A 12349-nucleotide genomic window follows, 5' to 3' on the forward strand; every position below is an offset into this window, starting at 1 on the left:
CTTGGGGGGTATCCTGCGAGTTTGGTTTAGGACCACTAGAGATGAGTCTACCAGGACACCCCAAAGCTGTTTAGAGTCTCCTTTCTGCACTGTGAGCCACCAGAACTGCCAGGTCCTAGGCCTCCAGGGCTCCTGGCTGGTCTTTCTTCTTCTGTTACTGCTGTTGTGTACTGTCAAGTCAGAATCGACCCATAGCTGACCCTTCAGCAGTTTTTCAGAGATAGTAAATCACACTCAAGGAGATTGCCCATCCTTCTTTCAAGGAACAGCTAGTGGATTTGAACTGTGTGCTTTTGGGATTGTAGCACAGTTTCTTACCATTAGGCTACCAGAGCTCCTTATTATTATTATTATTTTTTCCTTCTAACAGCTTTCTGGAGATGTAGTTAATATGTTGTACAACTCCCTCGCCCAAACAATCAATGGTGGTTTTTTTCTTAAATTTTTTCTACTAGTTTAGTTACAAAACTCAAATACAAATTCGAACAAATTCTTTCAATTTCCCTCACCCCCTCCATCAAATTGTACAACCCAATGATTAATCCCCTCCTCCCCCTGCACATCCACATCCCTCTGCTTCCAGCCTCTCCCGCCCCTCCTGGATCCTTATACTCATTCACACTAACAGTTTTATACAATATTTATCCTTGTGGTTCTGAGTTAGTTCACTCAACATAATGCTCTCCAGTCCCTCCCAAGTTAGGTAATAATCTATATTGCTTTGCATACAAAATTCATATACATTGGGTTTCACACATTCCTTCATTCACATTGTGCTTCATACAAGCATTCCCATACATTGTGTTTTATAAAAATAATCACCATTGATCCATGCCAGCCATGACAATGTCTTCTTTCCTCGCTGTAGTCAACTTTAGGACAGTGTCATCACCCTTAGAAAGCCCAATGCTTTAGCTCCAAATTCCTAACCTCTGTATCCTCCTCTCCCTAAATACCTGTGTTTTTTGGTTTTTGTTTGTTTGTTTTTTAAAAAATCTCTCTTGCTATGTTTTAGGCCAAGAGAGATCCATCAACACCACTGGGATCATACTGATCCGCAATGGCTCCTTGGTCTCAGCCAGCTTTGATGGGACAGTGGCCATCACAGTGATCGCGCTCTCCAACCTCCTCCATGCCTCCTCCAGCCTTCCAGAGGAGTATCAGAATCACACAGAGGGCCTCCTGGGTAAGACATGGACTAGACTCTGCTTCTGTGGCAAGAGCCCAACCATCCTGATGGAATGACCTGTGGACATCCCAAGTGACTTCCTTCCCTACCCCTCTTGAACCTTCAGGGCATAAAGCGGGCCAAGAGGAAAGGAGAGACTTCTCTCAACTCTCTGTGTGACCCACTCCCTGTCCTCCTCCTCCATTCTAGGTTCCAGGGCAGCCAAGGGAGCAACCAGAAAGGGAATCTGGGGAGGGTGGAGACATGGTTATGGCCCTCTCCCCTCTCCCCTCTCCCCTCTAGAAAGAGGACTAAACTAATTGAAAGAGGCATCTCAGGGTCCTCCTACTCCTACCCTCTTGACTATGACAAATTAGGTTGTTTCTAAGAAAGAAGGAAAGCACAATCCTATGGTGACCAGCCTCTCTCTGTGTCCTCCAGGGGTCTGGAATGGTGATCCAAATGACGACTTCAAGATGCCCAATGGCTCCACCATTCCCCCCGGGAGCTCTGAGGAGAAGATTTTTCACTATGGAATGACCTGTAAGTCTGGACCTGAGCCCTCAGAACAGATGGGGCAGTGCAGGGTGATGCCTGTGCACTTTATAAGGGTTGGGTGGGAAGATAGGAGGAGACTCTGAAGAGTCTGATGCCACCTCAGATTTGCCCTATTTCATTCCATCTGAATCTCTCTACTTGGGAGATGAGATGGAGAACTTGGATGCCCCTCCGACTGAACAGAGATCTCTGGGCCAAAACCTGACCATCATTCTGTCCCTCCACACCTCTGCCCCCTGTCCCAAGTATATAAAGAGAGGATAATAAGTAAACATGGGGAAAGTACAACTGGAACCATTCCCCGGGCACTGTCACTGTCATACTTCATGTGTTATAGGGCAAATCAATGGAACAAGTCTCCTTGGAGAGAGGAAAGATGAATTGCCTTCCAATTTCACTCCCGTCTTCCTTGAACAATTGAGAAACAGCTCCTCGGATCAAAATGTGGCCACGTGTAAAGGAGATTTACAGTGCATCTTTGACACTCTGGCCACGAAGAACACAAGCACTGGGCTGCATACACAGATGCTCCGAAGACGTTTCCAGGACATTAACAGCACCCTCAGTAAGTGACAGCTGATCCGGAGAGTCAGGGAGCACATCAGGAGCCTTCCCCACATGACACCCCCCTTTTTTCCCCATTCACTTAACAGATTCTTTTTTTCTTTTTAATTTCTATTTGATATTGGTTTGCATACAAAGTTCACACACATTGTGGTTCACACTATCCTTCATTCATATTGTGTTTCATACAATCATTCCTATTCATTATATTTTATAAAATTAATTACTATTGAACTATGCCCACCATTAGGTCGCCCTTCCACATCCCGACGAGATCCTTTTCATTTCCTTTATATCTCCCTCCCTCCATCCACCAAATTGTGCAACCCTATCATTTCCCCCCTGCCCATTCTTACCCCTCTGCTCCTATCTTTCCCCCCTTTGGGTCCCCATACCCATTTCAGTAGCTATGCTTCTGTTTTTACAATGGTCTTTTGCAGTATTTACCCTTATGAGACTGAGTTCACTCAGCATAATGCCCTCCAGTATCTCAACTTATATAGTAATTTTTTAAATGATTGCTCCTGCATGCTGCGTAGTATTCCAATAGGTGAATGAATGCACCCCAATTTCTCAATTCATTTGATAGTGGTTGGACATTTGGGCTGTTTCCATGTTCATGCAATTGTGAATAATGGTACATGAACAATCATACTATAAACATTGGTATACATCTATTTTCTCAGTTCTATTTTTCTCTGGGTATATTCCTAGCAGTGGAATAGTTGGGTCATAAGGAATTTCTATGTTCAGCTTTTTGAGGAAGCGCCAAACTGCCTTCCAAGGTGGTTGTACCACTTTATAATTCCACCAACAGTGTATAAGAGTTCCTATCTCTCCCAGTCCTCTCCAATATTTATTGCTTGCTGTCCTGTTAAACTTTGCCACTGCTACTGGGGTGAGATGCTATCTCATGGTGAGTTTGAATTGCATCTCTCTTATTATCAGTAATTTTGAGCATTTCTTCATGTGTCTGTTGGCCATTTGAAGGTCTTCCTCTTTGAAAACTCTTTCCATATCTTTTCCCCATTTTGTAACTGAGTTATTATGGAGGTTTTTTCCCTTGTGAAGGACTTGTAGCATCCTTAACAGATTCTTTTGCTTTTGTAGTTCCTTTGCCCAATATGTCTCAATGACTTCCTAGCTCGTTTAGTCCTCATGATGACTTTCAAAACTCTATCGATGCTTGTCAAGAGCTCTGAAGGTGGAATGTGTTAAGCGTTGGGCTGCTAATGGAAAGGCTGGTGGTTCAAATACACCAGCTGAAGGAAGATGAGGCACTTCTCCTCTGCCTAACAGGGTGACTGTGCATCAGAATTCCATGGAGATGGGGCTCTCTGAACTGCTCTCCTGCTCTCCCCCACACCTTCACTTCATTCCAACTCCACTGGCTTCTTTGCTGTGTTCTTCAAACACATCAGGCTCACTCTCAACTCCAAACTCATGCACTTGATGTTCTCTTTTCCAGAATGCTCTTCCCCCGTTTCCTCACCTCCTTTACGTCTTTATTCAAACATCACCTTCTCAACTCTTCCTGGCTACTCTAGCCAACATTTATTTCATACTCACCTGCCCTATCTATGCACCTCTCTGACTTTACTTTTTCCTGCTTCATATTTATATCTAATCTTTCAATAATTTTCATATATTGCTTTTTAATTCTTTCTCTCTTCCTGTAAGACCACTAAAAGCAAGGCAGAGGTTTTGTCTATTTTGTCGTTGATTGTAGCTTCACTACCTAGAACAGTGCCAATCACATGGTAAATTTAAAAAAAATAATTTGTCCGATAATGAATGAATGTACAAATAACGAAATGGAAATGGTAGGGCACCATAAATGGAGACCAGCTAAAAGCTGTTTACTTCCTCTTTGTCCCCTAACAAAGTCTATGTCCATCTGAGTATTAACCCCATGGATAGACTGACTCTGCTGCTTGGGATGACCTCGCGCTTTGATTCACTTTATGCTACATTTAGCATAGCACCTTGTTCAGAAGGAGATCAAAAAGAAGGTTAACCAGAATCCCTGTGAATGAATGTTCATTGAAACTAATAAAATTTAATAATAATTAAAAAAAAAGGAAGGTTAAGGTTTGACCCACTGAACAAGTCAACCCCAGCCTGCCATGTAGAGCAGGTACAGGAAAGAAATCCCTGTTCCTGGAGGTGGGTTACAGGCCTGGGAAGGCCTCACACAAATCAAAGGATTAGAGAAAGTAAAGACAAATTAAGCTGGTAAGTAAGAAGTGTCCTGCTTCAGAGTCTCCCTTTTGTGTTTCAGATGAGAACCCGCCCACCATCGAGGGTGATGAGGTGGTTAGGGGTTACAAGGGGCAGACCAACTGGTTCCACTACAAGAGCAGCTCTGAAAATGTCACATTTTCACTCAGAAGTAACTCTACCGACTTCAAACTCTTTGGTAAGAATGTTTGCCTGGGGAAGTAGGGGATGAGGTCAGAGCAAAGCTTTGGTCAGTTTTACATCTGTATATCCTACAGGGGAGCTCTGGTGGCCTAGTTGTTAGGAGTTGTGCAAACCCAAAGGCAGGAGATTTGAATCCACCAGCTGCTCCGTGGGAGAAGGATGGGCAACATCCTCCTGTGTGATGGATGAACAGCCTCTGAAAACCCGCTGGAGGCTCAGCTCTGATTCAGTTCTGACTTGATAGCACATAACAACAATAGAATATCTTATAAAGTTCCTGCCACTTATCTGATAAGCAGAGTCAGCACTTTTTGGGAATGATTGATTCCTATCATTCAAGTAGATGCCCTTACCCCTGCCCTCCCGGTGAAAAGTAGTGATGGTTTTGTGCTGCTTTTGTCAACTAGTTAGGTTTACTCTGGACACGTACAACTAATTTAAAGACCATTTATTCTCATATAATAACAAGATCTTTATGCTATTACCATATTACTAAGATAATCAAGTACAATAAGAAGTGAACGCTGACTTAAAACATCTTCATATCAATTTAGAGAATAAAACATGAGCATTTAAAGAAATGCCAGTGATAATTTCCTCACTACTTTTGTGTGTTTCTTAACCATTTGTACACAGCTTTGTTTTTCCTCGTCTAACTTTCTGTGCTGGCGCTGATCAAAGCTCCATCTCTCCCTGTCAGTTATGATATCAGGGATCCCCAGGCCTGCACCCATGATCTGCACCACAGAGTCAGAGCTCAAGGGTGCAGCTTGCTCCCTGTTGTCGTCATCAATTATACTAGTCACTGTTTTATGCTAAACAAAACCATTATGTAACCTTATTCTGAATTCTGATTGCCTCTCGGCTCTGTGCACAAGGGATTATCTGTATCCTTCCTGCTCCGCGTGACATGCTATCAATGAAAGATAATAGCATCAAGAGAAATATATAGGTTTCCCTCCCCCATCCCTAGATTCTATTCCAGGGAGCTCTAGTGCCCTAGTGGCAAGAAGCTGCTCTGCCATCCCAAAGGCATACAGTTCAAGGACACCAGCTACTCCATGCAAGAAAGATGGGCAGTCTCCCTGGTGTGATTAACTGCCTCTGAAAACCCACTGGAGGGTCAGCTATGGGTCATTTACAACTTGTCGGTACACAACAACAAGGTTCTATTCAAGAAGAGTGATGCTTTCCCCAACAATAAAAATTTTTACCTTTTTCAAATACATGCTAAATTCTTATGTAATTTGAATCTCTTTACTCTCTCTATGGAATATTAAACTCTAGCTTGTTCTGAGAATAAATTAATTTTTCCTTTTTTAAGTAATTAAAAATTGTTGTTGTTGTTATGTGCTGTCCAGTCACCTGCGACTCATAGCAACCTATGTACAACAGCCCTAAACCCTGCTCTATCCTGTGCCAATCTCACTGTCACACTCACCCTCATTACCCCAGTCACTGAATCAATCCATCTCACAGAGAGTCTTCCTCTCCTGTGTTGTCCTTCCACCCTCCTGAGCATGACATCCTTCTCCAAGGACTGGTCCCTCCTTGCAGCATGTCCAAAGTATGTCAGACGAAGCTTCAGAATCCTTGCCTCCAAGGAGCAGCTTGGTTTAACCCTCTCTAGGATGATTAGTTTGATCTTATTAATTGGTTAAAAATAGGGTCTATGAATTTCTTGTTGTTGTTGTTGTTGTTATTGTTGATTGTCATTGAGTTGAGCACGACTCATAGTGACCTTATGAACAAAAGGCCTGAAGCCTTTCTATAACTATTGACATCTATCAAAGTTCATAGTTTCCAGAGGCATTTTAATTTTACATATTTTATTATTTTTGTTGCTTTAATAAATGGGATATTTCCTTCTTAAAAAAAAAAGAAGCGTGATGCTGTTGATATTGTTATTAGATGTCGTACTCTCAACTCAAGCTCAACGTGACCCTATGTACATACAACAGATTAAAATCTTACCCAATCCTGCACCATCTGCACCAGCTCCACTCTGCTTAAGCCCATTGTTGTAGTCACTGCGTCAGTGTATCTCATGGAGGAGATGGCCTCCTTCTCTGACAGCCTACCTTTCCAAGCATGATATCCTCTTCCAAGGCTTGGCTCCTTCTCATAACATGCCCAGAGTATTCTCATCTACTCCCTGATAGTAATTCCTTTCAAATTGCTATTTTAAGGAAGCTTTACAATTTTCTTTAGATGTGTAATATCGGTTTGATGGTTGTTAATTCCCATCAAGTTGGAACTGACCCACAGCTGACCCTCCAGGAGGTTTTCAGAGGCTCTAAATCACACACGAGGAGATTGTCCATCTTTCTGCCTTGGAACAGTGGGTGGATTTGAAATGCCTGCCTTCAGGTTGGCAATGATGCTTTCTATCCACTAGGCCACCAGAGTTCCCTATGGCTTAATTTAAAGGGCAGATATGTATATATGGTGAGCTCTGGTGGCCTAATGGCAAGAAGCTGTACTGTAATCCCAAAGGCATGCAGTTCGAATCCCATCAGCTGCTCAGTAGCAATTAGCTGATCAGAGGGTCAGCTATGGATTGGCTCCAACTAGACAGTACATAACAGCAAATAATATGTCTATACACCTATAAGTCTATCTAGTGTATCTATATACAGAATATGTATTTAAAAATATATTAATTACATAGAGAGTGGGTGTATATTATATACCGATTATAGGTGGATTACATATACTGATTTTATATGAGTTACACACACAAACACACACACACACTCATAATTCAGGCTGAGGCAAAGTTGCCTCTTCAGGGGATCTATCTTCTCCTCTGTTTAATTCCATCCTATAAGCAATAAGCTGGGTCTAGGATCACGCTAAAAAGACAGTCTTGCTCAAGGAAACACCTGATGAGATCTGGGGGTGGCCTGAGCAGGACTATGGTAAGTCCAGCATCTGCAGTCAGCATATTAAATTAGCATATAACCAGCTCCAGTGGTAGAGCAAAGATTTTCTGACTCCCATTGTTCTTGTCTTGCCTGGGGCAGAGAACGGCACACTGCGGTGGACACCAACGTCACTGGAACCATTCAGTCTAGAGATTCTAGCAAGAAATACCAAGAATGACTTGTCAGCTGCATTGCACCTCGACCCTGTGGCCTGCTTCTGTAGCGCAAAGAGCCAGTGTGTGTACAACCAGACCACGAGGGTGAGCAACTCTTCCCTCCAGGTGAGTACTGGGAGGAAGGGGAAGCTCTCAGAATATAAAAAACCAAATATCAATCAATTACTCTAGCCTTCCCAAAATATCTGCTTTTAGGAGTAGAAAGCCGAATTCTGGAGATTTCTATTTTAGGGGGAAAAAATAACGATGGAAAAGATTCTGTAACTCAGCCTTTCCTGGGTAATGAGTGTGTTGGAGGTAGGGCATGGCTGTAGGGAGAGAATAGAGAGGATCCTCATCTCAGGCACACACTCTCTGGTGTGAGAAATATGTTGTTGATTGCTGTCGAGTCGAGTACAACTCATAGCAACCCTAGGAACAAAAGGAGTGAAGCCTTTCTATAACTATCGTCATTTATCGAAGTTCATAGTTTCCAGAGGCATGTTGTTTAGGAAGTGGATGCCACACCTGCTTCCAGTGAGAAATATAACTTTCTGATTTATAGCTGAACCTTATTTTTACCTCCACGTCCCTTTGTATCAAGCTGGAAGGGAACTTCCAGTCATTCTTAGAACTCCCTGATTGTTCTAAGCTCCACAGTTCAGGGGTCCTACCCAGTGCACAGCGCTGAGGTGCAGGGCAGAAAGTTGACCATGTGTCTCTGGGGCGTGTGTCTACATGGGGTCCATCAAGAGAAGCCTAGGGAGGCGGTCTACTGCTTTGGCACTGCCTTCCTCAGACACCAGTTCAGTCCCATCTGCCTAGAAGCCCCACCTGACCATTTCTGTTGGACCTTCAAGATGTCAGGAAGAGAGCTGCAGATCCCTTCTGACTTTTGACCCCCCAAATAGATTTCATTCTCTTTTTCCTGCCCTCCTCCAGCTAAGAGCAGCATCTCTTTTCTAGTTTGGAGGAAATCATTCTCTATTCAAATTTCTAGACAATACATTTGGCCTAAGCACAAATCCTGTCCCATCGGCCTTTGTTTATTGATTACAAATGAGGAGCCAAGAAGGAAAGTGTTTGGTTGGCAAAAGCCTAACAGCTCCAACAACACACAACCCCCCTGATGCATGAGCAGAGCATTGCTACTTGAAAATTGTAAAAGTAAAAAAAAAAAAAAAAAATAAAGAAAACGGTAAAAGTAGGAAATGCTGTGGAGAAGAAAAGGGAAAAAATACAGCATAGGACTGATAGAAGTTAAAATCAACGTATTAATCTAAATTTCCCAAAATTTTCCTTTTTGGAAGTAGAAATCTAAGGGCCGGAAGATTCCATTTTAGGGTGAGTTCCAAACTTAGTTCAGTAGGAAAATAAAATTTTTTTTAAAAAAAGAAAGATGAATATGGGGATATGCTGAGATTCTCCCTGTCGACTGTTCCCAGGGGGTTTTCCCTGTTCTGCGTGCCCTGGGATTCTGTATCTTCACTTGAGAATCAACAAGAACTGGGGTGAGACAGAAAAGACTGGGGTCGAGTGAGAAAATTATAGCTTAAATGGGATTTCTTTTCTAAAGATAGTAGGATACATATGTAGGTATGTCTCTGTGTGTGTGTGTGTGTGTGTGTGTGTGTGTGTGTGTGTGTGTATTTATATGAATGTAGATTCTGTCTTACTCTAGAAAGGATTTCAGGCAAAGAAGATCTAATATGAGTGGAACAGTTATCAAGAGATAGAGAAGATGACTGAAGCCCTGATGCCCGAGCCAGACAGAGGGAGTGTGGGCAAAGAATGGCTCAGGGAGTCTGAATGGCAGAGGGCTGTGTGTCCTATGACGCAGGGACTTGCAGGTCCAGGGCTTGTTGGAAGTGCTCCATGCGTGCTGACTGAGCTGAGACAAGGACCCAGAGGGTCAGTAGCAGGACACCCACTCAGTCTCCTATAAGCCCAGAGGCCACCTCCCCTGTCCATTCCAGGTGGCTGAACACTCAGCAGCTCTGAGCTCTTGGGGCTCAGTCCCCTGCAGGCCCAGTGACCAGCTTCCCTGTCCATTCCAGGTGGCTGACTGCAAGTGTGACGAGGGCACCTTTGGTCCCAAGTGTGAACGCCGCAGGGACCCCTGTGAGCAGTGCTTCCCGGGTGTACACTGCACTGCGGAGACGGGCTGCGGGGCCTGCCCCCCAGACATGACTGGGGATGGGCATCACTGTGCAGGTGAGCTGTGCACAGGGCCCAGCTTCCAGGGATCATATCATCTTCAGGGCCCAGGACAGCCAAAAAAACAAACCTGCTCCTAGCATATCTCTAGAATGTTCAATACAGGTGGCTGATAAGAAGGGCTTGGGAAAGGATGATAGGATTGCTGAAGAAAAGCCAGGACAAAAAGACTGAGGAGGGGCTATCCTGCAGGGCCACTGAGCCAGAGGCGAGGTGAGCCCTTAGGCTCAGGGGTTTCCACATCTTAGAAGTCAGCCTAGGCTGCCACAGAGGTTGGGTAGCTGGAGTGCCTCAATTTCCTTTCAGCTCCCCCTCCCAGGCTTCTCAAATAAAATCTAGAGACTGCTTTGTCTTCTGTGGGGAGCTAGATGGGTTGAATCACAGGTTATCAAGGCAGAAAAGGAGATAGAAGTAAGGGAGTGAGGAGACCAGGCTGGTAGGTCCTCCTCCCACCAGCTCCTGGGTCATTTCCTGATGTGAAGAGTCGTAAACACTTCTGCACACTTGGAGAAAAGCTACTTGGAAGAAGAAAATAGGTTAGCAGGTAGTAAAATGTCTGGAGAAAGAGCAAAGGATAATTTAGGGTTTAGAGTAGCCCACAAACGGAATTACATTGAGTGGGTGTGGGAGAAAGAAGGGAGGTGGTTTGTGGGGTTTTTTTTTGGTTTTTTCAATGAGCAGCTTTGCATGGGCTGGAGCCGCCATCCCTCATTCCCCTCTGGTGTGGCTGACCACCCGCTCCCTCTGCAGCTCAGGAGTATACTATCCACTGTCAGAACAAGTCCTGCCCTGTCAATTACTGCTACAACCATGGCCACTGCTACATCGCCAAGACTGAAGACTGCAAGCCCACCTGCTTATGCCCCCCAGCCTTCACAGACAACCGTTGCTTCCTGGCTGGAAACAATTTCACCCCTACCGTCATTCGAGGTACAACAAAATGCCCCCCACCATATTTATTGTCACACTTCTCTTACCTTTGAGAAAGATGGGGAAAGTATGAGTCCGGTTTAAAGCCTCGGATTCATGGTGCTGAACTCTAAATTCCTCTCACACCAGCTACAGTGGAGTCAGCTCTACCTCCTGGTGACCCATGGGTTCCACAGTATTTCCAATGGCTGGTTGTTCAGAGGTAGATCATTAGGCTTTTCTTCTAGGGCCCCTCTAGGTGAACTTGAACTTCTACTTCTGAATTGTCAGCCATGCATGAAAATTATTTGGACCACTGATAACAAACTGTAGGCTACAGGAGCTGGTGGTAGCAGCTGTCAAGACTTGAACTTCTGTCTTGTTCATTTTGCTGAGGATGGCATGACAGACACTGCCGCCCCAGGAGATGAGAGTCACAGCATAAGTGCTAGGGTGGCCAGGAAGCATGACCGCATCTCCTTATTCCTGCAGTGACCTCTTGAACAATGAGACATAGTCTCCCTGGACTGGAATCTGAGGGAGAGGCTGGGGAAATCCATGATGTGCTTATGAATTTGCTTTTTCTTTCTCCAGAGTTTCCCGTCAGAATCATCGAGCTCTTGCTCAGTGAAGAACAAAATGCCACTACTGCAGACGTCAATGCATCGGTCAGTGTTGCAGGCCAGGCTGGGCAGGGGCAGTGGTTCCGGCAGCCTCGGGGCTAAGGCTGAGCCATCAGCTGTGTCCTGCAGTTTCCTCACCCATCCAGATTCATCCATCTAGCTCTCACCGCAGGGCATGCTGGCTGGGGAAACCTTAGAACGTGAACCTCAGAAGGGGTTGGAATGAGTAACTCATCATGAGCAGAGTAAAGGGTGGCCAAGTCACCCCAATGCCCCTCTCTGAGGGTCCCTGGAGCTCTGTACTCCTTGGTATTATGTGAAAGAAACACTAGGGACATACTACCTCCTGGAGACCTTCCTCAGTTCTCAAAGAGGACTGCAGACCTCTAAGCTGCATGCCCTTGTCCACATCTCAGTCGTAAACCATGAAACATAGTTAAGAGTGTGAACTCTAGAATCCTACACACCCACATTCAATTCCCTTCTCTATCACTTAATAGAGGTGTGACCTTAAAAACAGATGCCTAATTTAATTAAATTACTATTATTATATTATTGCTAATAGTAGTACCTATGTTAGCTCTGGTGGCCTCGTGAATAAGGAGTTGAGCTGTCAAATCAAAAGCAGGCAGTTTGAATCTACCAGCTGCTCCTCAGGAAAAAGATGGGCAATGCCCTTCTGCACAACTTAGAGCCTTTGAAAACCTGCTGGAAGGTCAGCCCCAACTCAATGAGTGAATGAGATATTAATGAACTGTGTCAATAGTTAAATGATAATGTAGTATATAAAGCACTTGAGTCACA

General features: G+C 44.4%; 1 protein-coding gene across 1 annotated transcript in view; it reads left to right on the plus strand.

Moving 5' to 3' along the window:
• Positions 1-12349, plus strand: part of MUC4 (mucin 4, cell surface associated) — a 70740-nt gene that overhangs the window by 51106 nt on the left and 7285 nt on the right. Inside the window, exons 16-23 of the mRNA XM_006884295.1 lie at positions 1016-1186; positions 1610-1711; positions 2064-2291; positions 4572-4709; positions 7741-7922; positions 9854-10010; positions 10764-10943; positions 11517-11590. Of these exons, the coding sequence (XP_006884357.1) occupies positions 1016-1186; positions 1610-1711; positions 2064-2291; positions 4572-4709; positions 7741-7922; positions 9854-10010; positions 10764-10943; positions 11517-11590 (1232 nt within the window). The remainder of the gene's footprint in view (positions 1-1015; positions 1187-1609; positions 1712-2063; positions 2292-4571; positions 4710-7740; positions 7923-9853; positions 10011-10763; positions 10944-11516; positions 11591-12349) is intronic.

The sequence above is a fragment of the Elephantulus edwardii genome, unplaced genomic scaffold (assembly GCF_000299155.1).
Source record: "Elephantulus edwardii isolate Elephantulus edwardi_28Jun2011 unplaced genomic scaffold, EleEdw1.0 scaffold00032, whole genome shotgun sequence".
In the NCBI taxonomy this organism is placed as follows: domain Eukaryota; kingdom Metazoa; phylum Chordata; class Mammalia; order Macroscelidea; family Macroscelididae; genus Elephantulus; species Elephantulus edwardii.